The following is a 26,473-nucleotide window of genomic DNA, read 5'->3' as shown; positions in this document are numbered from 1 at the left end:
CTCAACCACTGGGCCACACAGGCCGGGGAATTTCTTAAGCGTGCTTACAGTTAATAGGTAATCTGTGCTCTGAGCAGCTTTTCTCACACAAACCAGTCTTACTTGAATGTCACTTTGCAGAATTCCTGGTCTTCACTCACTCAATTCACATTTTTAGAGTTGTAAGGAATTTTTCATTCATTCACTCAAATATTTATAAAGCGCCCACTACTGGTCCATCATTGCTTTAGCAGCTGGGGATACATCAATAAACGAGGAAGACATATCATCTGCCTGTGAGTTTAGTTCTGATAAAAGCCACACAGGACTAACGGTAAATATAAGTAACTCAGAAGCAGCAGTGAGCTCCGGGGAACAGGGGCATAAGGCACCTGGTGCAGGAGAGAGACGGCCTGTAGTTTGATATTTTGTAGTCGTCTCAATGTATGAAACAACTTACATATTGTGTGTGCCTTGCACTTTTTTTGGAAGAGAGAACTGAATGTTTCATGTAATTGTGTGCTGAAGTAAAGGAATTATAATGATAAAACTTAAAAAAAAACTAGCAAAAATACAGAGAAATGGCTGAGCCCAAATAAAATGAAATAGAAATAATAATACATTTATCTTTTTGGTGCCTGGGATTCTTGGAATTTCATGAAGAAGGCAATATGTTGGTCTATTAAAAACTTAAGTTGGTAAATATAGCTTTATTTTAATCCATTTGTAGTCTGTGAAAAATTTAGACTATAGGAAAGTATTTTAAAAAGAAAACAGTGGCCCTAACCGGTTTGGCTCAGTGGATAGAGCATCAGCCTGCGGACTGAAGGGTCCCAGGTTCGATTCCAGTCAAGGGCATGTACCTTGGTTGCGGGCACATCCCCAGTGGGGAGTGTGCAGGAAGCAGCTGATCGATGTTTCTAACTCTCTACCCCTCTCCCTTCCTCTCTGTAAAAAATCTATAAAATATATTTTTTTTAAAAAGAAGAAAAAAAAAGGGAAAGACCGCTTGATCCCACCCATGAAAGGAACAACTTGATAAGAGTTGGTCTATTTCCTTCCATTCTCTTCTCTACTAGGTCTTTTATTTATTTTTTAATTCCCAAAGTCATGTATGCTTATTGTAAAAGATAAAATAGTCAAATTGTATATGAAGTGTAGAGTCAGAGCATTGAGAACAAAAACACAAATAAAGCTTATGTTCTCCTATCTTGATTCTCCAAAAGAATAAATGTGTCAATATATACATTTTGTTTCAAAAATACGTAAACATACATCTGTTTGGATAGATATGTGGGTCAATGCCCTGTGACAGAGACATGAAGAAGACTCATTTTCTACCTTTTTGCTTGGATGAGGACACTGGGTATATTACATTTTTAGACTTAAAATTATTTTTAAGATGGAAAACAATAAAGACATGCAGTAATACTTCATAAGCCACCCAGTGCACAATACGTATGATCAAAGCTCACCTGTTGTGTCCTCTTGCAAGCCAACGTCAAAGGCCAGCTTGTCAGTTGAAGACCGGGAGGTGGACAGGCAGCACAGGTACTAAAGGACACAGAAGCAGCAGCTGTCACTACACGGTTATAGTCCCACCCAGTGCAATTCTGACTCGCTCTGGTATCAGAGTGAAATCTGGGTGCTTCTGGGCGAAGGCCCGGTTTTCCCAGTGAGGGGGACAGCACATGCAGGGCCTCCTAGGAGCAGTGAAATGTGGACATAAGCACATAGAACGCATGTATGTAGTGAACCAGGGGACACAGCCTGCGAGGGGCTCGAGGGGTCACGTGGATGCCTGGGTGCAAGAAGGAGCTGATGAGGAGAAAGAGAGAGACATCTAGTCAGGAAGGAGGGAAGCTGGTGAAAAGTGACAGTGCAACTCACAGGAGATTTTTATATTATCTTTCAGTAAAAATACTTTAATTCTTCAATAAACTGTTAAAACAATACCAGGAATGAGAAAAGCTTCTTATTTTAATCTTAACACTTAACTGGTCTATCAAAAGTGAGATACTAAAAACAGGGGTCATACGATGACAGAATTGAAGGACCTTAAAGGTCACCCAAGCTACTCCTCATCTTATCAGTGGGAGGACTAAGCAGGGTACAGATCTTAAAGGCACAGCGGCCTCACTTTCCCGACCACCGCAGATGGAATGGCGCTGCTCACCATGCCGCTGTTGGAGTGGCGCAGCAGGATGGCGTGTCCGTAGAGGAGTGTCCGATGACCACCCCCTTGAGCAGTCTGCGAGGAACAAGACAGGGTCGACAAGAGAAGAAAAACCAAAACTTAATGAAGTCAATCAAAAGTCCCCGTGTTCTCCAGGAAAAGGTAAGAGCTACTGCAGACAACCACGTGCGGTGGGAAGATGCTCGCGTGGACTAACGGGTTCCATGCAGCCTGCGCCGTGGGTGCGCAGGTGCCCTGGCTCTGGGAGCAAACATTCGGCATGACGGGTGATACTGATCACAGATATTTACTGTCCTTATTTCCCACGGCATGTGGGCTGCATCGGGAGGGACCTTCGGCTCTTTGGTCACTACTGTGCCCAGGTGATGGCACACGTAAGGACTAAGCATTTTTCAGTGAATGAGCCTTCCAAAAAGGCGAAACTGATCAAGTCATCCCCAGGCTTAGAACCTTTCCTACCTCCCAAAGGTTTCTAGGAAAGAGTCCAAATTCCCTTCCACGAACTAGAGAAATGCTTCTCAAATGTGAGCGTGCACATGAGTCCCCGAGAGGCAGCGGAAGCACAGACTCCTGGGCCATCCCGGTGACTCACTCAGCAGGTCTGGGGTGAACAGAGAAGTTGGTCTTTTCTACCTTATAAACTGCACTTTCAAACTCAGTTCCAGGCCACCTCCTCCAGGAAGCCTCCTCCGGTTTCCTCAGCTGGCTGCTCCCTGAGCCTCCTGCAGCCCCAGGTACACCTGGCACCTGGTCTAACCACTCCACAAAGTGAGCACCATTCTCTTCTGGGTCAGACTGTGAACTCCACGACAGGGACGTGAGCTCTCAGCACAAAGCACTCAATAAACATGAGAGGAATGAGAAACGACGTGGGCGCCCCATCCACCTGGTGGGGGTGGGAGTCAGGTGTCATGGTTTACAGTCCAGGTGTTAAAAAAGAGGGGACCACAGATTGGAGATGGGGGTGGCAGAAACTGAACAGGAGAGATACAGTTAAGCCCAGAAGTGTGCACAATTTTTTGAAGGAGAAGGCTGTCTTTAAGGATTTTAAGGGTGAGATTGGTGATATTGACATATATATATGTATATATGTGTGTGTGGGGGTGTGTGTCACACACACATATGTATACCTTAAGAAGTGTGGAGTCTTTAATATCAATACTATTATACCTTTCTTACTATAAATATATCCCTTCATATTGTTCCAAATAATTTCTTAAAATAACTTCACATATCATGCTTGAAAGGCCTCAGAACCATTCTTAAAAATCAATATTAAAATTTATTAAAATTATTTAAAAAACTGCTTTTAAAACAAAAGGAAATCTCTTTTCCACATACTGAGGGGAAAAGGGGGGGGGAATCTACTTTGTAAAATGATGTTCCTCCTCAGAGCGAGGCCCTCTATAGGAAGCACTTGCATATTCTGTGCTACACGTGACTTTGCGGCCAAGGATAATTCACCGACCTGGACTGATCTGGTTGCAGTGGCAGGAGCTGACTTTCACAGGAGATACAAGCTCCAAAGGTATGAAATCCAGCTGAGCTTTCCTGACAGTCACATCCATCACAACAAAAATTTTAAAACGAAGATTTAACCAAAAATGATGGAGTGCTCCTTTTACTGTAAAGTTCTGCCCACGCATTTCATATGTTTATATGTATGAATGTATAAATGTTCAAATTGGTTAAGCTAAGAGGAGACATTTTAGTGTCTAAATTGTCTTCCAACTATACATTCTACACAATTAGACAATTATAGATTTTAACTAGAGATTTCCTCACCACTTAAATGCCAATTATGCCAGATTTAGTTCTAATAGAACTCGTACAAGTATGCACATAATCCCCACTAAATTAATTGTTACTAATTAACTTAGTTACCACAAAGGGATGCAATTTCTGTCACATGCGCTACAGTACTTTTCTTCTAACTTGTCATTTTACATGACATTCATCTAATTGACTCCGTTTCTGAAAAAATTTAAAAATATGTAATTTCAACTCTTGGGCCGACTGGGTAACTCAATTGATTCAACAAACGTTTATCAAAAGAATTGTGTGTGGGGATGAATCCTAAGGGATGATTTATTCTTTCCTGTGTTTTTTAATTTGGTGCATCATGTCAATTTTCTTGTTAAATGTGGCCGGTCCTTCTTTACGTGATTAAACACAGGGTGGGCAAGGTAGGTTTACAGTTGTGAGAACACAAACAGTTTATTCTTGCATTATTATTTATTAATTATTGTATTGTTTCCCATAAGAACAACCCTAAACCTACTGTTGCCCACCTGTGTGCATGGACTTCCTCTGAACTTTGGTACTGTAGGGAGATGGTCACCACTTCTGGGGTTACTCCTTCAAGACTGTGCAGCCCTGTTTCCGGGGGGTGCGGACGCCCCCTGCGCAGTCTCAGTGAGGAGATGACCGTCACCACTGGGCGACAGCTGCATCCAAGCAGCAGTAACTCAGTCCTCTGGAGCAGGCCCCTTTCCCTCCAGCGCCCAAACCCACCCTGTAAGCACACGATGCTCTGACCACACTGACCTCTGGGAAGCCAGCCAGGACCAACTAGATAAGAGTCAATCAAGCTAATGGGGAAGCAAGCTCGAGGCTGGCCTGCCTTCAAGATTACACTTGAAAAAAAATCTTGGTGATTCTGGAAGGTAATATGTTAACTGTTCTTTGGAATCTAAAATATGAGCAAAGCAGTCAATTGCACCAATTAAAAGGAGAATTAGGAAATTGTATTTTACATAATATAAATAAGCCTTCAGTTCCCATTAATGCCACCCATACTTTAGGCCTGTAATTCTCCATAAATACTAGACATAAGAAACACTCTTTCCTATTCATTCAAAAAACATTTATGAGCGGCTCTGGCCGGTATGGCTCAGTTGGTTGGAGCCTCATCCTGTACAAGGAAAGGTAGTGGGTTCGATTCCTGGTCAGGACTGATCCAAGTTACGGCTCAATCCCAGTCTGGGTGCCTATGAGAGGCAATCGATGGATATTTCTCACATTGATGTTTCTCTCTCTCCCTCTCTCATCTCTCTCTCTCTCTCAAAACAATAAAAACATATCCTCAGGTGAGAATTAAAATATATACATATATATTTATGGGTGTCTACTGTCTGAGAGTATGCAGCCTCTCACATCTACACCAGAATTTTGAATTAACATTTTTCAGAGTTGGCATCTTTTGAAATTATATTCTTTTGAAATTTTAAACTATATTAAGCCTTTATTAACTAAATACAGTAAGTTTCTCTATACATTGTTTCCTGACTTAAAATCAAAGTTTTGTGATTGTTATATGAGAAAAGTAGTAAGTAGGTACTTAAAACTGAAACCAAAGCCTTCTACTTTTTGTCCCAAATACTGACATTCTGCTCCTCCTCCTCTACGTTTCCTTCAGTGCCATGACCATGTGCTCTGCCTCCTTTTCAAACCTTTCTGTTTTTCCAATGGGTTGGAAAATGAAAAGAGGTTGATTTATTTTCCTGTCTCCTGGAGGAAGAAATGCTCTAGCAACTTTTTGGTGCTTCTTCTCAATTCCCAGAGTGTCAATTTCCTACTGGATTCATGCAAGAGCATCACACCAACAACAGCCAGTAGGATACCCGCAGTGAAAATGCTAATTAGAGAACGAGTAAAAATGTTTGTTTCAATGGGAGAATTCTTAACGTTGGCTAAATTAAACTAATATGTTAGCATGTGACACAAAGGTGCCAAATGCTGTTTATGAAGTTGACAAATCTAAGTATGTGACTGATTCATTTAAATTTAAAAGTTTTGAAGTTTGATTCAATTTCTAAAACTTTCAGATGTGAAGAAAAGTGCCATGAGTTCAAAATTTAAACCAAACATGAAATGTACAAAGCAAAACGTGTAGTAGATGATCCAGTGTCTTACCTTCATCATGAATTTCTGTGGGGGCAAAAGAAAAGAGAAAAGGTATTAAATATATTATTTCAAAGACATTTTAAAAGATTTCTTACTTATAAAGATTTCTCAATGGAGTTATGTGAACAATAAACATACAAAAACACATTCACTGTGTTGTCACAACAAAACAGTATCAGCTGCATGCCAGATAAAAGCTGGAGCAAGCAAAACTCCTTTTCCAAGTGTTCTTGCATTAGTTCTTCCTTTTCCTGTGAAAACATGCTGCTCTACTGTGACGCCTGTTTCAGTTTACAACATATCTAAGCGCCAAAAAAGGCCAAAGGTATCATCTTAAAATTATACTCTGAAAATGCTTTTAAAACCATTTCACTTCATCTTTTGCATAAAAATGCAGTGATATAAACAGCAACGCAACTGATTTTAGTAAAAACAGTGGACTGGAAGCAGGTAAGGGTGTTCATCACTCAAGTGCCGAGGTGATAGTAACCATGAACCCTTCCCAAACCCAAAGAAAATATCACAGAAGCTTTGCTCTTAAAATGACACAGCCTCTTCTCATGACTTATAATAGCTCCTTTTTCTTCTACAAAACATAATATGTGCATATATTCCCTCGTTTTCTTTTAGGCCCATCGAGTTTCCTTGACCTATTCCTCGGAGACAGATAAAAAAAAGAACTAGGAAGGAAAATGGCATTACTTTTCCAAACTTAGGACTACGTTTAGTTGTCATAAGCATCCAAGTCCTACAGAGAAAAGATACACGTATTCACATTAGTTTTATAGAAAATAGCAAGTTTTCAACCTACATACTTATAGGTACCAGTTAGTTCCCTGAAACATAAAAACATAGTGATATGTACATGAGTGGCATTCTATTGTGACTGATTTTTTCATTTTTAATATATTTTTATTGACTTCAGAGAGGAAGGGAGAAAGAGAGAGAGATAGAAACATCAATGATGAGAGAATCACTGAATGGCTGCCTCCTGCACGATCACACATTGGGGATGGAGCCTCCAACACGGGCATGTTCATAGGTTGACACTCAACACTGAGCCACACCAGCCAGGCTTCCATTTTTAATATTAAAATTTAAGGAAAAAATTGTAAAGGATCATTTCATTTTAAGATTAGAAAATAGAGGCTGTTTAGTTATGTATCTAAAACTGATATCAATGGTAAATGATGTCAGGAGGTCATTGTCTGGTAACCTGTCCTTATGAGGGAGGATAATCTGTTCAACCTCATCATGTTGACAAAAAAAGGTATTTCACCAACAAAGACTTGGGTTTGGTGGCTGTTTGAGATTAATGATGATTATTGGTGCTCCTAACAAATTTCAGAGAACAAAAGACATTTACTATTAACAATTTCAAGTTGTAAGCATATGTCAAAATATACTATCCAACAGGGTATCTGAATATACATTTGTAGAGAAACTCAAATATTTGTCTTCTGATAAAAAAATACCCCATGAAGCACTGGCTGCATGGCTCAGTTGCTTGGAGTGTGATCTATTGTCTCACTCACACACACACACACACACACACACACACACACACACACACAGCAGGAGGTAAGTTGTTCTCTGTGACACTCAAGGATACACTGTTATTTCTCTCTCCCCCTCTCCCTTCCTCTCTCTCTAAAATTCAATACAAAGCATTTCCTTAGGTGAAGATTTTTTTAAATCCCATAGAAATGCTTTCTTTTCTAGGCTTCCCACTGACAAGACCCAAGAGTGCTCTGTTGATAGACTGTGCAGAGCGGCCCCAGAGCATCTAAAAGGAGCTGGGCTGCCACCTGCACATTCAATGACACAGCCCGAGGCCCTGCCCCGCATCACGCACACTCATGACCAGCGCTAGCACGCTGGTGTTTTTAAGAAGAACTCACAATTTGGGGGGGCGGGGGGCAGATTGGTAGTAGCTGTTGTTGTTTTCAAGCTATCGACACTGCACAGACAATGTTTAACTGGACTGTCTTTTCTTTTGAGTGCAATGGATCTGACATACATGCATAGAGTTGTCTAGTTCTCTTTTAGAGGAAAAGAAAAATAAACTGGCCTGATAAGCCACTGCAATCCTCAGCCTTTATTCTTGGGACATGTGTATCTATCACTGGGCTGCATGAAATCCTAAAGTATGAGCAGGAGAGCTGCCTTGGGCTTCCTTCTTCCTCCAGTTTATCTGGAGAGAATAACTAAATCAGAAACAACTGGGTGGGGATGTGGGAGTGAGTGGGCGCCCCTTCCTCACCCCTCACCTGCAGGCCTCCAGCCTGGAGAGGCCTGAGCTATGGAGACAAGTTAACTTGAGTTCAATTCGGATCCTCCTATAGCACCGGGCTGGGCATTTTAATAACCAAAATGAGACTTGTGTGACTTGAAATGACTTGGGGAATTTCATGTCTGAATCTGAGAAAGGCCCAGCCTATGTTAACGCAGGGGACAGAGGAGAGCCCTCCTCTCACACACACACACACACACACACACACACACACACACACAGAGAGAGCAGGAGGTAAGTTGTTCTCTGTGACACTCAAGGATAGAAACAGGTAACAAATTCTACCTGTTTCTTCCCCCCTCCCTGTCTCTGGCTCTTAATAGAGGAGGAAACAGACCATAGTACCATAGTAATAATGGAACTGGCCACATCACACCGCTGTCCCAAACTCAGCGTCCAAAATCCTGCAAATGAGTCCTTTCCTCATGTCACTGACCATCACCTTCACCTTTCAAGGTTGTACACATATGTGTAACCGCCGGTCTCTATTGTATGTGGGAAACCATAAGAGCTATGCAGTAGGACTTTAAGGTTAAGATTTGTGATGCGATGTACTAAAAGCCCTCCTGTTGACCAAAGTGCATTGTATTAGAAAGCCAATTACAGAGAAACTATATAGTTCTGGTGAGGGGGCGGGGCGGGTGGAGAACATTTTCATATCCCCCAGTTCAGTTGAACCAAACCATACACAAGGTTCTAACTAGAGACCTGTTCATATTTGTTCAGTACAACACAGCAGTTATTGTGAAAACTAATAGTACAAGCCACACCAGGAAGCCACACAAAAAATATTAGAGGCAACAGCAAACGTGCATGTGTTTAGATCACAATTCCTTTGCAAATCCATGGAAACACGTACCCATTTTTCCACATCAACTTTCTGTAGAAAGAAAAAGCCAAAATAAATAACAAGCAAGCAAATACCTGGCAATGTTGCAATTACTGTCATTTAAATAAATTGAAATTGTGGTCCCTGCACCAAATCTACTTCCAGTTCCAACGGATAAGAAAAACCATTTAAACTTTTAATTAACAACATTGAATCTCCTGAAGAAAAAAAAAAGCCTCAATTAATTAGCAATCAGAACTTCAAAGGCATTAGGCTGGAAATGCAGCAGGTACAGGAAATAATGATCCAAAATACTCAGGAGCAAACATGAATATTTACCTAATTCTCAAGCCCAATAGGCCTCCTGATTTAGGAGCACTATTCTCCTCTAAGGATCTATTTAATAAACAAAGGTCAATTTTAAATACAGTATTAACTAGAAATCTCTATGAAATAGAAGTAAAATTTCTCGTATACCAATCTTTGTAGCATTACATAAAATCTCACAATACAACAAAAGACATACTTTGGTGGAACTCGTGGGTCATAGCTAAGAATGTCCAACCCTTGGTAAGGAAGTTATTGGGCGCGACCATGCATAAAAGGCCGCATACAGAGTGACTATTTTTAAAACGCTGTGAGATGATAGGAAAACACCAACTTCAATATGCAATGGACTCGTTTTGAAGCCTCAGAGAAATTCTATAGGTTCAATAGGTTCCTCATCACAGAGCCTTGGCTTCTCTAGTGTTTTACTCAGTCCTCAGAAAAATCTGTCCCTAAGTCTTCCCCCAGCCTTTGAGTTTAAAAACACACAATGGTGTTTAAGAAAGAACAGTTTACTCGATGGAAAAGCCTGCTTTTCATTACACATTTCTAAGTTATTTAGCTGTTGCATAGAGTTCAAGTCCTCACTTTAAACACAGACCTATCAGAATGATGAGCCTATTTCTTTAGATACTGGGGCAAAGGGAAGCAATTCAGTCATGGTCATGTCTGGTGTAGTTACCATTCACTTTTCTACTGTCAAAAGGACAAATTTGCTTTTATTTATTCTTCCCTTCCCCTCAAAAAGACCTCAAAGAAATATGAAATAATTTCCTTCTCATGTGTACCAGGAAGACAAGATATACCATATTTTAGAGATTTCAATGATTAACAAAGACATTATATTATACCCTTCACTAGAGGCCTGGTGCATGACATTAGTGCACTCAGGGGGCTCCCGCGGGCCTAAGCCGTCAGTCAGACATCCCCCCAAGGGCTCCCAGACTGTGAGAGGGCAAGACTGGGCTGAGGGACCCCCACCCAATGCACGAATTTCGTGCACCAGGCCCTCTAGTATGCTATAACTCATTTCCCTACTCATAATACTACAGTTATACACACTAATATTTCTGTTCTGTAAACCATTGGCAGAAAAACAAAACAAAGTCTCCAGGCATCCCAGTTTTTATCTTTGGCTCTGGAATCTTGCTTTTATTTCTTCACCCACACTCCCAAAAAACATTTATTGAGTATCTGACTCACAAAGCATCCGCTCCATTCTGTCTGACCTGGAAGAGACACCTGGCTCCCGGGCTCTCTCTGCGTTTGCTCCACACAGTGTGACAGTCACTCGGAGTGGCTGCTGGATCTGCGACTGAACAAAGGCAGTGAACTCCAGCGTATGAAGTGTTCAGTGCTGTGGTTCACTGCTGCTTCCTCTGCGTCCCTGCTGTAACCTGTCATTTATCTGTCTCTCTCTCTCTCTCTCTGTGCGCCGTCTAATCTCATCAGGACACTTTTCCCTCTTGTCTTCCTCCAGAGCAGAGGCGATCGGAAGAGACAACGGGAAGCCCGTGCAACGTGCCCTTGGTGTTCTGCTCTCTGCACTCTGCCACAGTCCAAGGATAGGTCTAAGGTTTCCTATCCCAGCAAAGAACTCAGCTCCGTGTGGCCTTAGCGCTAATGGCCTCGCATTATCTCAGAACCACGTGAGCACCACTGGCCACCCGGCCGGTGCCAGCCTCATGCCAACTGTCAGCACGTCCACGTGGCCTCTCGGATCCTCGGTTACCCTCAGGTCTTTTTCTTTCTCCACAGCTCTGAGATCAGTTACAAAGAAGTGCAGCTTCTGAGAGCGTGGCTGCAAGTCAAAGGGGCCGCCTGCATCGCTGCAGGTCCTCAAAGCTGGAACTGTGCGCACACTAGTGCACTTTTTCTAGGCAAAGGCTCTGTAACTTGCATCTGACTCACAAAGGCCCGTGACTGGAGATGGATTTAATCCTTCCCAGGCTGGGGCACTGGGCGGTGAAGGACGATGTAGCAGGAAGTAGGCTGGGACTCCAGATGTTAACCTGCATTGGGCCCAGCAACTTGAACGTGTGGCTGTCTAGTTCCAGAAGTTCAGGTCCTCATTTCCTTCCCGAAATGCCCTTCCCTCCCGCAGTGGGGAAACAGAGCTCCACTAACAGAAAAGACTTCTTAGACCTTTTCAGACCCTTCATTTTGGTTTATAAAGTCTATCTCTTTATCCCTCAAGTCAGCACATACTTATTGGAAATCTGCTTCGTGTCATGGCAGGCACCGTCCTGGCCCTGCCCTGCCCTGGTAGGTGGACACACTAAGGCAGCGGTTCTCAACCTGTGGGTCGCGACCCCTTTGGGGGTCGAACGACCCTTTCACAGGGGTCGCCTAAGACCATCCTGCATATCAGATATTTACATTACGATTCATAACAGTAGCAACATTACAGTTATGAAGTAGCAATGAAAATAATTTTATGGTTGAGGTCACAACATGAGGAACTGTATTTAAAGGGCCAGAGGTTGAGAACCACTGCACTAAGGGAACAGGCGGGCTGGTAAAGACATAAGAATAAAAATAAACACCTGTCGGAAGGTATAGGTGCATGGTAGGAAACAGTGCTGGTTGGGGAGGCACCACTTGATAGAGATGGCTGAGGGATGATAGACTAGAGTGTTTTAAGAAAATAAAGTTTGGCCGAAACCGGTTTGGCTCAGTGGATAGAGCATCGGCCTGTGGACTGAAGGGTCCCGGGTTCGATTCCGGTCAGGGGCATGTGCCTGGGTTGCGGGCACATCCCCAGTAGAGGGTGTGCAAGAGGCAGCTGATCGATGTTTCTCTCTCATCGATGTTTCTAACTCTCTATCTCTCTCCCTTCCTCTCTGAAAAATCAATAAAATATATTTTAAAAAAAAAGAAAAAAAAAGAAAAGAAAGTTTGAACTTTAAGAGAATAAAAATTAAAGGTGGCTGTCTCAATAAATAAGTATCTTTATATCACTGGTACATTCAGGAATAGTTTGTCACATAAATTTACCATCTGATTCATTTACTATCAAATATTTATACCTAAAAATATTGTTTCATTTTAAACACAAAAATATGAGGGAGATGTCTAAATTGAATGATACTACTCAAACAAAATAATCTATCCATTTTAAGATTCATAATCTAAAACAGGTGTAACTGCGCCAGGTGATCAAATTACATGTTGATTAAATTGGCTTCCTTATTGAATTTGATGCTGGATTCTCTGGAAAACACAACACTCCCATACACAGAAATACATCATATCCGTAGCTTCAGAGCAGGAAGTCATCTTTCTAGAGACAGGAAGACAGTAAAATAGAAGGTGGAGATTTCAACCACAGATAAATGTCCACATTCTAAGTGATAGATAGTGCTGCTCAGGGCATATTTTAGCTATAAGCCCTTTAGGAGGCCATAATCACATTCACCTTTTAAATCTCAGCACCAGTTTCACAGATGAAGGACAGGTAGATGGTTATGTACAGAGGTTTGGACAAGATGCTAGGAACCCTGTCAGGTTAGTAAGTGTATTAATTTATTAGCATTTGGCTCCATTCCCAAAACAGCACCCAGCTTATCAAGACCTCCTACACAGCAGGGTGAACAGAACCCAGCTCCTAAAATAGAATCGTCACAATGGATAGTTGGGAATTGCAGTTTCAATATAAATAGCTAGTGACATCATAGTATCCACAGCATAAATGGACGCATCCATTAGCTGCTCAGTTTTGAACTGCTGAGGACATCGGGCATTGGGATGGGATGTATGCCTTTGTGGAAGGGAAGTAAGTAATCAGGAGTTGGAAGAGCAATTAATTAGAGCGCCCTTCTCTGTACTCTCATTGAACTACTATCAAAGCATGTTTCACTCCCATTGCAATGATTTATTTACCTTTTCTGTTCACTATTAAATGGCTAAGTTCCTCAAGAGCAAGAATGTATTCTTCTTTACCTCTGTGTCTCCAGCCCAGAATTCACAACAGCAACTCAACACCCCTCTTTGGGATGAAAGCTGCATGAATCAGTTGGGTGAAGTAGAGACCCAGGTTTTCTGTGTCCCAGCCATGGAGACACTGAGCATAGACTCTGATGGCTCCTCCTAGATAAGGATGTCACTTCCTGGACCTAGTTTGGCACAAGAACCTGGAGGCTCTCAAATTTGAATAAATATTTCCATGAAGGCATAAGGATGTGACTTCCATGTCTGCTTGGTATTGCAGCAAAAGACATTAGAAATTATCCAACGTTCATTTACACACACAACCCTCTTTCTTCTTCTAAAAAGAGAACCTGATTTTGTAGAGGTGCCCTGTCCTCTCCCTCCCCAAGCTCTGTGTCCATGTGGCGGCCCATTTTCCCAGGCCAGTAAACAATTCAGGCATGAGTGTGTGACCGTGGGCAGGGGAATTCTGGGGAAAGGTCCTTACTCCCCAAAACAAAAATAAGAAAGCCAGCTCCTTTTCCTTTTTGTGCCTACAGATCATTTTCAATTGGGATATCATCCCTGGAATTGCAGCAGCCACGTTGTAACCATGAGGGGAGCAAGCCTAAGAACCAAGCCTACAGCAAGGAGAACAGAGTGGAGAACTAAAGAAAATCGGAGCAGAGTCTCATCCAGTACACCGGGACTCTTGTCCTCTGGACTTTGTGTCCTTATTTTTTTCAAGCCAAAAATTAGTACATTGTGAAAGTTGGCACAACAGTCTATAACATGATGCCATGGTGTAAAACTGTGTTTGTGTATAAGGCTCTAGATCAGTGGTTCGCAACCTTCTGGACCTTTAAATACAGTTCCTCATGTTGTGACTCAACCATAAAATTATTTTCGTTGCTACTTCATCACTGTAATGTTGCTACTGTTATGAATTGTAATGTAAATATCTGATATGCAGGATGGTCTTAGGTGACCCCTGTGAAAGGGTCGTTCGACCGCCAAAGGGGTTGCAACCCACAGGTTGAGAACTGCTGCTCTAGATGAACACAAACACTCTTTTAGCTGTGGTTATCATCAGGGAAAGGAGGGTTATGAAGAAGGTATTTTCCATTTATACTCTCCTATATTACTGTTACGAGAGCAAAACACTGAAATGGTTCTGGGATTTAAACTGGAATTTAAGTATATTTTTATATTGTATGCATGGTAGGCACTAATTACTTTTTTCTCTCTTTTTTTCTGTTAAGAAGATTGGTTTTTGTGTTTTGGGGTTTTTTTTAGATTTTTTTAACATGTTTTTATTGATTTCATACAGGAAAGGAGAGGGAGAGAGAGATAGAAACATCAATGATGAGAGCTGATCAGCTGCCTCCTGCACGCCCCCTATTGGAGATCGAGCCTAAAACCTGGGCATGTGCCTGACCAGAATCTAAGCAGCAACCTTTTGGTGTATGGGATGAAGCTCAAACACTGAGCCACATCTGCCAGGCGGCACTAATTACTTTTAACAGTACCATTAATCAAAGACTGAATGATTGTGATTGATTGATTGATTGATTGGTTGGTTGGTTGATTGGAGTCTGCCATGTCCCAGGCAGGCATACTGCTGCAGCACAAGTAAAAACCGTGAGTGTGGTATTATTTTTCTTCACTAAATTGTAGCCCTTTCAGTCTTTGGTCTGGTCGCTTCAGAGGCAGACATCCACTGTCCCAACAGTATTGAAAAGTGTAATCACAGTTTCACATCCCAAACGTTTAATTCTGTATGTTAATGGAGACTGGTGTGCAGAGCAGTGACATATTTGAAACTCGATGAGTAACACCAAGTGGTTAAGTAAACCTCACTCCTCCAGTGAGTCGTTCTCCCAGCCACCCGAGACCTACTTTTAATAACCTACAGGACACAGTCTATTTACATAAACCCAAGCAAGGTTTATCAAGCTTTCTACCCTCCGCACTATCCCATTCACAGTCGTGAAGAGAAAACAAATGGAAAAAATCAATATCAACTCAACCAGGTGGCTACATCATTAGCTCTTTTAATTCTAGATCCATGGCTTGTCTGCCGAAGAGCTTGAACAGTCTTTCAATATATTATTTTATTGATTTCAGAGAGGAAGGGAGAGTGAGAGGTAGAAACATCGATGAGAAAGAATCATCCATCGGCTGCCTCCTGCACACGCCCTACGGGGGACTGAGCTTGCAATCTGGGCATATGCCCTGACTGGGAATCAAACCATGACCTCCTGGTTCATAGGTTGACACTCAACCACTGAGCCACGCCATCTGGGCACAGTCAGTCTTGTAGATGTGGTGCCACTGGACATGTGCCAAACACCGGAAGAATAGGGTGGAATAGAAATATTAAGATCTACTTTTGGAACTACCAATAAATACTAAAAACTCTTCAAGGAATAAACTCTTTCAAATGCAAAATGTATGAGAATCTACGAATCATTTATATAAGATAAACTGAACTTAATATTGATTGGTTTACAGGAAAACCAGGCTCCTGTCAAACCAAGTACACTTTTCAGTCCTTAATCAACTCAACTTCACTGATTTTTATTTGATTTGGTCAATCGCCTCTCCCTGGAACTCTGTACTTCCACGGTGTAATTTAATGGCACCCAAAGCCGCTCAGCTCCCAATTCCCAGAACCGATGAGTATGTTACAGATCGCGTGCTGCTGGTCTCAGGATGGGCATGGCCCGGCCAAGCATGTCACCTAGAAAAGGCCAGGGGCCAGGTCTCCCGAGGGCCCGTAAGGAACGCAGTCCTGCCCAGGGAGGCTGACTGAGATTTCTGACCCCAAGGACTGCGAGATAAATAAACTGACGGTGTTCTCGGCCACCAGGTAGGTGGTACTTGTAACAGCAGCCATGAAACTAATCCAGGCGGCTTCTGACTGTCCTCTCCTGCTCTCCTTTGACCTCTTGGGCCACTTCCCTGTGACCTCGTCCTCCTCCTCCCCCTGCGGCAATAGTGACACTGCTCTGCTCTCTTTACTGGACACTTATAACGAAGAGCTTAAAAAGCACAGACGTTAGAACCCATGGACCGGATTCTGCCCGTTCCACCCCTTGCTGGCTACGGGAGCTTACCAGATAAGCCAGTTTTCAGGTCTGGAAGAGTTGAGCCTACCTCTCTACTCCTCTAAGTATTCAAATGAAGTAAAATATGATTTATTAAGCTGGAGATGACAACTTGCTTGATGAAGGATCTGCTATAGATTCCTGTATGAATTCCAAGGAGAGGCTAGTGACTCATGGGGCTTCAGGACTGAGGACACAGATACCTATGGAGTCCAGAGACAGGACTGTGACAAGGACCAGCAGCATCCGCTGGTCAACTGTAATCAGACCTGCTATGTAGCCATTTGCACTTTGATAATTAAGATGGTTGTTGTAGCCCAGCCAGTATTGCTCAGTGGTTAAGCACTGACCCGTGCACCAAGAAGTCGCTGGTTGGATTCCCGGTCAGGGTACATGCCGGGGTGGCGGGCTCACGCCCCAGCAGGGGTGTGCAAGAGGCAGCCGATCAATGTTTCTCTCTCATCGATGTTTCTCTCTCTCTACTTCTCCCTTCCTCTCTCTAAAAATCAATTTAAAAATATTTTTAAAAGATGGTTGTTGTAGGGAAACAGTCTTGCTCCCAGTCTCCAGTGTCCCTCCCCCTGGCCACCCCAGGCCTTTCCAAATGAGACCATCCTAGAGCCTCTCAAGGGCCTTGCCTCCAGCATCATTGCTGACTGGGGTCCACTCTCATTAATTGATGCTTCTGCCAAACGAATTGTGAAATATTCTGAATATCATTTCTGCGTATAATCAAAACTCTGCCGTCTAAGAGAGAACCTTTCTTTGCCAAAAATATAGCATCCCTTTGAGTTATCTGACAGTGGTTTCTCCCTAACCGTTAGTAGTCTAAAAGTGAGAGTCAGCTCACTGCAGTACATTCCTTCCTGTAGCAGGTTCCTCTCCATTTTTACTAATATTTTCTAATTAGTGTCTCATGGTAGCTATGCTGGGCTTTATAAAATGATGTTCCACCCATCACATAAATTACCACCTTCTCTCTGACAGAAACTTTCTAGATGGATTGCAACTCAAAATAAAACTCAGCTAAATAAAAATATGTTGGGGAGTGCAGTCCAGAAAGTCTTATTAATAAATATTTTTAAAGCATAAATTTTAAAACAGTATTTCCAACACTTCATATATACACAGAAAATTTAGAGCTTGCCTAATTCAACTCCAGGACTCTGGGGGAATAATACATCTTTTCAAAAATTCAAATTTAGAAACAAGTGCTTAGCAATATCAAAATTAAATTTATGGCAATTTAGTTGTAAGTTGGTATCTACAAAGACAAGTGAAATGACAATGTACTTTCCTAGATGCTCATGCAAAAGAAAACTGATTTTTTTTCTTTGTAAAGACAGACTTCAGTTTCAAAACTGAGATGCATGAATAATGTTTAAATATCAGGAGGGGTTATTCCAGGTAGAAACAAACTAGTCAAATTGAGAAATATTTTTACTCCTCTACAATTTAAGCCTACTCCAAAAGCTTTCCATTAAAGAATAGGAAACATTTTTAAACTGTATATAATAATTTCAAACTTTGTTGTAACCAAAAATAAACTTGGCAAATTTAAATATACACATCTTTTTTTTTAAATATATTTTTTATTGATTTTTTTACAGAGAGGAAGGGAGAGAGATAGAGAGTTAGAAACATCAATGAGAGAGAAACATTGATCAGCTGCCTCCTGCACACCCCCCACTGGGAATGTGCCCGCAACCAAGGTACATGCCCTTGACCGGAATCGAACCTGGGACCTTTCAGTCCGCAAGCCAATGCTCTATCCACTGAGCCAAACCAGTTAGGGCAATATACACATCTTAAAATAAGCTTTTAGTCTAACATAAAATAAAAATCACTAAAAAAATAATCGTAAAAATAAAAATCTCTTCCATACTTAGTAGTATACTATAAAATTTTAAATTAATTTACAATTAATGCACAAACCAATTAAAATCCTAAACTGTATGACACTAAAAGTTTTAAAAGTAGGCTAGTGAACATATCTTACATCATAATTGATTGCTCATTTTCTGTTGAACAGTTTTTAAAACTCTTCACTTATTAAGACCTGAACAATGATTAACAACAATGGCAACACATAGACAAATAATAGTCAAAATAAATGTTCAGTTCCATGCCTGGAAATAGTGTCGTTTATTAAGCCATGTCCTGCAGTAATTACAGGACACACAAAAAACCCAAAAGTTTGACCATTCAGCCTCCTGGTTAATTCTAAACCTTAAAGAATTGACTAAGTAACCCAGACATTAGTTATAGTAACCCACAGCATGGAAAATAATTTAAATGACCAAATAAGCTTTAAAAGAACATTTCTGCACTAGGAGACTGAATAAGAATTTCAATTTGCAAAAGAAAATGATTGTTTGCAAACTACAGTCAACTAAAGCTGCATCACCATAATTTCATTGCTTAAAATATATGAGAGCCATGAAATTTTACTGGCCATAAAGAAGCTTAGAGCAAAGTACATTGTTAGAGGTTTCTGAAGATGAAATAAAGAATAACAACAAGGGGGTTAATGGAGGGGGAAAAGGGAACATATGTAATACTTCCAACAATAAAGAATAATTTTTTAAAAGATTAATGACAAATTATAATAACAGCTCTGAAGATGGAAGAAAACACACAAATGCTCAAAGAAAGATACTCTTTTAAACCAAAGACATAAGAATGAGGTTAAAAGACATGCATCATCTTGAAGTTCTATTTTTTTTTAAGTTTTTAAAGACATCACAGATCTGCTAGATCAAGATGAAAGTCAAGCTTAAGGAAATCACAAGTAAAAAGCATTGACTTATTTCAGCAAAAACAAAATCTCCAATGTCTGTGAAATAAATCATTCATATCGTGGCCAGGTTCTTTAAAAGACTGCGTATATAAAAAATACTACATATATAAATACATAAATTAAATACTTGCCCCTTCTGACTTCTCCATCGTGTTCGCCAGCATCTCCTGTAGGGCCCGGACAGAGAGGGACTGTTCCAGCACAAAGGTGCAGATGGAGAGGTCTGGGGGGACATTCTGTGTGGAAAGAGGAAAAGCAACATCATCATCACCATCTTAACCATTATCACCATCACCATCTTCACCAACAGCCCATTATCACCACCATCAATAACACCATCACCAACACCCTCACCACTACCACCACCATCACCACTAACACCAACACAACCATTACCATCATCACTACCACCATCTTCACCACTACCACCATCACCAACACCATCACCACCATCACCACCATCATGATCTCTATACCATCACCACAATTATTACCATCACCACCACCACCATCTTCATTACCATCATCGTCAAGCATCCAGACCCAATTTACCTTATACTTCAAGCTTTTTCATATAAAAAGTGAGAGTACTTATCAATCCTTTAATATGTGCTCCCAAATCATTCCATATACAGTCTATACTTAATCCATTTTTTATTTATACGTAGCAATAGCTACAATTTTAGTACCAATCTGATAGGCACTGCACTCAGAGCTTTATCAATAACTCCAGAGGTCATCTGTGGTAAGGATTATTATCATCATTGTGTGGACAAGAAAACAGAAGTTAGGTTACTTTTCCAAAGTCACAATTACTGAATTTTTCAAGCCCGGGTTAAGAAGCCACATTTCTCTAACTCTCAAGCATTCATTTCTCACCTACAAAGCAGTTAGCTGATAAAAAATTAGGACAGAAAAGTGCTTACCTCAAATTAATAATGAAGTTAAGCAAATATAAAATCGAATTGATACAAAATACTCATTTACATTGGTTTTTCCTTATCCACAAAGATAATGATTAGTTTGTTCTACTCAAGTTGGATATTATATTTGGCCTCTAACTTGGAATATTGTCATTTGCCTTCTGTTCTGTGTGTTGCTTTATTTTCTCATTCCTTTTTTCCCTTCTCCTTCCTTCCCTTAAACCTCCACTCCAACCAATAACCCAATATATGCTGAAAATCCCAAAAGGTAACTAACTACCAACTTACCTTATGGTGAAGGAAACAGGCAGGGTGAGAATTAATTGGCCAGTTAGAGGAACTATCTCCATAGGGATCAAATACGTTATTATGAGTATCTGCTTTTGCTTTAGAGAAGCAGAGTCCAGTGAGCAACCAACTGGGTATGGAAAGTAGAATTTTCATAGTAGAAGGACATTATAAATCCATTAAACACAAATTCTAGCAAGAGTGTGGCTTCATAAAAAGAGAATTAGGAGGATAAATTTGGTAACCTGATGCAATGCATCAAAATGACAATTTATAAGGTTTATTAATGTAGTCGACTGAGTGATTTTTCTCAGCAGAGAATGATGCTTCATTAGTTTCAAGGAAAGATTAAGTAAGAGGGTGCCAATACTAAAATCAACATTATTTTATGGATGAAAGCAGCATATCATCGGGGCACTGAGCTTCCTCAGACCCCACACAGCTTCCTGGGGCCCATGTTTTGTTCTGTTTTGAATGAACTGTCCTTCTCTGGATTCCTCTACCCTCCCATATGGGCTTCTGAGCTCCTGTCCCGTCACCTGAGCAAGAAGCCTGCCTCACTGCTCACCGGCTATTGTCATTTCTAACCCTTGGCTCCCATCCCTGAAAATGTGATAATGATTACACCACTTTCATAGGCTGTTGTGAAAATAAGGGAGATAATATAAGTAAAGAGCAATTAGAGCCCAGGCCGTAACAAGAACTCGACGTAAGTGAGCCGTTCTCATTAGCTAGTTTTGCATGTTGCCGTTTCTCTCCATCTGTGGCATTTATGAAGTACTAGCACTTCTCAAAATTGATTCTTAAGTGGATTCTATTTTGGAGAAACAGTGTTTGTAACCACAAATCAACCATTATGCACCTGTTCAGAACATCCAAAATGTTCTAGTATTTTCTAGAAAAGGCACTTTCTGGAAATATTTAAAGTTTACATACAAGTGTATTTATATTGTTTCATGCCACACTTTGATCAAACTGTTCAAGTCTGATCTCTATAATATCTTATATTTATTTTAAAGATCCTTGAAAACCACAGGGATCTGAAATAAATTACTTCTGCCAAGCTAACTGGATTTTGCCACAGAATGACATACGTTACGGGTATTTTTCCAGCTCGTGGGTGTGAGCGGGAATAAAGGGACAGAGGATGCACAAAGGCAGTTCCATCTCTCAGAGGAACAGTTTGTCTCGAAACCCGTTGTCATCTGACCATCTTTGTCACTGTCTCTCTTCGCTCCCATAGCATCCAGAACACACATAAATGTAAGAGAAAAGCTGAGGCAGTGAAACAATACCTTTTACTCCTTTCAGGAAAACTTGAAACAAGTTTAATTCAATGCTCGATGCCAGGTTTAATCCTAGTAAAGAGACTTAATAATAAAATCACCCATTAAAATAACCACCCATCTCTTTTCTCCAAGCTGCTGTCACGAATATATTTGGTATGATTTCAGCCCAGTTTCCACAGCCGATGTTCATACCTGTAGGCGCTACAAGAATCAAGGCTCTAGGTGAGTGCCTGGTGCCTGCTGAAATGCATCTTCGTCAGACCATCTCTGCTGCAGGGATCAACTTCATATCCTTTATGACCGAGCACCAGGCCATAAAGACAAGTGAAAAGCGAGCAACAAACTATACGGGGACCTCAGGCAGCCCCCATCTCTGTCTCACAAACCATTCTTGTCTCTACGTATTAAACTGCTCAAACTTTTCCAGTTTATGATATACCCGTAACACTAACCAACTTCAACAGCTCACATTGAATTGATATATGCTCATTAAAACTAACAATATATTTCTCACAGTATACTCAATATGGTTTCCTAGTATCATGTAGCCAGTTTTATGATAACAGTGCTTTATTTTCTCAAAAAAAAATGTGACTTTGGGTGTTCCACTATTAAAGAAACCACAGAAAGAATCTTCTAAATATTGTTCAGGGACATTGCAATCATGCTATTCAAACTTCATGTTCTAAATGATCTTAAATGTCATATGAACTGCATTTAGTCCTGGGAGGAATAGCTCTGGCATCTGTGTAAACGCTGCCGTGGAAATGGAGTAGACCCCAGGGTGAAAGCTCCAAGTGTTCCAGGAGCCGTGAACTCAACAGAATGTTAACAAAGATGGAAAACAGGAAAGAACTGCAAATGGGCTTAATAACTAAGACAAATGACAAAGTTCAAAAAGCAAATGAACCAATATGTACACAGATAGAGGCTAACATCCTACCGAACATATTTGTGACAGCAGTTTCGGAGCTATTATAGAAGTTCTAGTTCTGTCCCAGGTGACTTCCTCACCATTGCACTATGAAAATCTAGACCAGCATTCCTTGACACTTTTCAGTTTAAGAAAAAAATACAAATAAATAAAATGAAAAATAAATAAAACTTTTTTAAAAGAAAGGAAAAACCTGTAAATTCCTTACCGGTTCAACTGCTTCTTTCATGATAAGGGCAGTTTATCATGTTGGAGTTAGAAAGAACTGGATTAGAATCCTGGCTCTGCTACTCAATTGCTGTGTGATCTTGGGAAAATCACCTAAACTCTCTGAACTTCACCTTCTTCCGAATGATGTGAAGAGTAAGTGAAAGAATGCACCTGTGATACCCAGCAGAGTCTCTGATACATGTAAAAAGCGGTGCATGGTGTTATTCTAAAGCTGTTAAGGTAGAAAAGAAAACACTGGCTAGAGTCCAGTAAAGTAGACAAAATACTATCTTATGTAGGGAACATGGAGTAGAAAATAAACTGAATATGACTCACTGAGGTATTGCTGTTTTCTTAGATATGAGTTACTAGACTTCTGACGTATAAACATGCATCTCGTAGGGTTAAAATGATCTCTCCACTGATTAAATGGCGTGTTTGTATTGTAATGAGTTATCTCATTAAGACAGAATGGTAGAGAAGAAATGAGGCTCTAGAAGTTGGCCCAAATTTTAGTCTTGACTTTACCATGTAAGGACAAACTTTTAAGTTATGTAACTTCAATGCCCCAATTACCTCAAGAGGAAACACGCAGAGGGATAAAATCATTTCTAACGTAGCTTCAAGTTCGTTTTTCAAACGGCATGCATCGTGACACCCTGCTTGCTCTGGCCACATGCTGCTAAGATCTGTTTCTGCAGTTTTTAATGCAACAAAAACAATTTAAATAATGAAAACAAAAACACACTCGGAAAAGTTAAAGCATTGGGGAAAGGATGTTTGTCGCACAAAAGGCTGAATAATGATTTTAAATGTCAATCATATAAAGTGTAACCAGGAAAACAATGTTGAATAATTATTCTCCATTTTCATTACTTCAAAATTAAACTATTTAAATGTCTTCAAATGTTTGGATGCACATAAACTTGCTGTTATAAAAGGATTAAATAATGGAATAATTCATAGCCTCTTCATACTCAAACATTTTAAAATAATGCTAGATTTCTATCATTGTTAACTTATTAACTAATCTAAATGATTAAAAAACAAAATCATGTCATGTGTGTTTAACAGACACATGAATTACCTTTAGTTTTTTTTTCTTTAATCTCTTATGGAAATTTATTTAATGCAACCACTATTTTAATATCACCAATAAAATTTAAACAGATATATCTCAAACAGGGGTTATATAGAGTGGACATACTTTGATAGTCTACACAATGTAACATTTACATTAGAAAATGGAATCTCCTTTAGCTCACACTCCATATATTTAAATTTTGGGACAGGACTCCAAACTTAATTGGGCTGATTTTAGCATGGTAAACAGATGTTAAGATAATTACTAAAATGCCATTTAATAAATATCTTAACTTTCTCTTCTCCGTTTCATTGAGTCATTCGTTTCCTCATCTACATTCACGCTGTCCTGCTTAATAGTGCAGCATCAGTAAAACAGTAGTTAAGAGACATTTTTCCATTTATTAATAACATTTTCTCTAGATTATGGCCAAAGTTTTCAGAATGAACCCAAACTAACATCTCCTGGGCCCTCAGTTTTACTGAAAAAGCATCGTATATTCAAAAGTATGTATGTAAAGAAATGCATGTTTTGAATAAAATGAACACCCATGAATCCATCAAGCAGGTAAAAAGTTACATTATGAGTAATTCAGAAAGTCCCTGTGTTCCTCCACCCAACAACAGTCCTTGCTTTTCTTTATACATTTATCACAAATTTATGTCCATTATTATTTAAATTTGCTGGGGTTTGCCCATTATACAATTATAAAGTCTGAAATTTCTTTTTGGTGGCGCAATATTACATTTTTAGATTGATCCATGTTGATCTGAACACCTGTATTTCATTCATTTTTACTGCTCTAGAGTAATCAATCGACTGGATAACCATAAACTATAGTTCAATGTACTTAGTCTGATATTGTTTCAATTTTTTCTTATCAGTAACATGGCAACAAATATTATGTTTCCTTATGCAAAACTCATTAGGATATGTACCTGAGTGAAAACTCTAAATTATAGTGTATGCACATCTCCAAGTTTACTAAATTATTACCATTTTCCAGCATACATTTCTATCAGAATTGGGCAAAAATTCCTATTGCTCCACATTCTCACCAATAAATAGTATTGTTAATCTGTGAAATACTTCACTGTGCCTTTAATTTTTATTTCCCCAATTAATAATGGGGCTGATGTTTTCCTATTATAATGGTCCATTTGTACCTCCTCTTCTGTGAAATGTCTATTCATCTGTACCCATCATTTCTTCTGTCTGGTTATTTGTTATTCTCATGTTGGTCGACAAAATACTCTGTATATTCTGGATATTTCTAGGCCTTCAATTTTATGTTCTGGGGGGTTTTTTTGCTTGTTTTTAATTTTTTTGTTAATTCTCACTGGAGGATATTGATTTTTACAGAGAGTGGAAGGGAGGGAGGGTGAGAGAGAGAGAAACATTGATGTGAGAGAGACACATCAATTGGTTGCCTCCTGCACAAGCCCCAACTGGGGTCAGGATCAAACCTACAACCCAGGTATGTAACGTAGCCTTGACCAGTAATCAAACCAGTGACCCTTCACTGCACAGACTGATGTTCTAACCACTGTACACTGGCCAGAGCTCAATTTTATGTTTTAGTATGCAACAAACCAAATAATAAAACTGGGTTTTCCTTTTTGCTTTGTTGTCAAGTCAGAGGGCGCAGGCTGGGCTGAGGGACCCCTCCGAGTACACGAATTTTAATAATAAGTATCAAGAGAAAAGCTTCCTCACTTTTATTTTGAACACTTGACCCGGTTCCCCCACACCTAGAAGTGAAGGCGGCATAAGAAAGCAGCCGAGCTTGGGGTGCTTGAACACATCGATTCATAGCAGCCTTTGAAACCAAAGGCACAAATGACAGAGCATGTAGGCAACTGTGTGTACTGAGCTCACACAGACTAATCAGGCTGCGGTCATTCTCTTTCCTAACAGAGCTACATCCGTGCAGCCCTTTATGTATTTTCAATGGACTTTAGATACTTCATATGATGCTCAGGCAATTCTAAAGGGCGGAGGACACTTTAGAACTAAGAAAGTAAGGGGACGAAGGAACTTGCCCAAAACAGAGCAAGCTTGGCGGCAAGTCCAGGCCCCTATCCTTGGTCAGGGATGCTTCTCAACATCGCGCTGCCTTCCAAGGTAAGGAATAAAGGCTGCCAAGGCTGGGGGACGGCATCCTTTTAAAGGCTGACTCCTCCGTGTAGTCAGCTTGTACCTAATGCTTATAAAAGGATTATGTTGTACTCAGAAAGAATTCTGGTGTGAACGAGGTCCGTGACAGGTGCTAAAACAGAATTAGACGGCAGTCATCTGTGTGTCCCCCACACCATTCGTTCCCTACTGGGTCAAGACTTCCCTGCCCGGCTGGCGTGGTTCAGTGGTTGAGCATCGACCTATGAACCAGGAGGTC

General features: G+C 40.4%; 1 protein-coding gene across 1 annotated transcript in view; it reads right to left on the bottom strand.

The window, feature by feature from the left end:
- RYR2 (ryanodine receptor 2) overlaps positions 1 to 23,672 on the bottom strand; it is a 169,795-nt gene extending 146,123 nt beyond the window's left edge. Inside the window, 6 exon segments of the mRNA XM_023744551.1 lie at positions 1,455 to 1,533; positions 2,156 to 2,230; positions 6,092 to 6,106; positions 9,235 to 9,251; positions 19,478 to 19,586; positions 23,571 to 23,672. Of these exon segments, the coding sequence (XP_023600319.1) occupies positions 1,455 to 1,533; positions 2,156 to 2,230; positions 6,092 to 6,106; positions 9,235 to 9,251; positions 19,478 to 19,586; positions 23,571 to 23,672 (397 nt within the window).
- Between the last annotated feature and the right edge of the window lie 2,801 nt (positions 23,673 to 26,473).

Source organism: Myotis lucifugus, unplaced genomic scaffold, assembly GCF_000147115.1.
Source record: "Myotis lucifugus unplaced genomic scaffold, Myoluc2.0 scaffold_473, whole genome shotgun sequence".
NCBI classification, from domain to species: domain Eukaryota; kingdom Metazoa; phylum Chordata; class Mammalia; order Chiroptera; family Vespertilionidae; genus Myotis; species Myotis lucifugus.
Note: the sequence above shows the minus strand (reverse complement) of the source record. Positions and strands in the feature narration are given on the sequence as shown.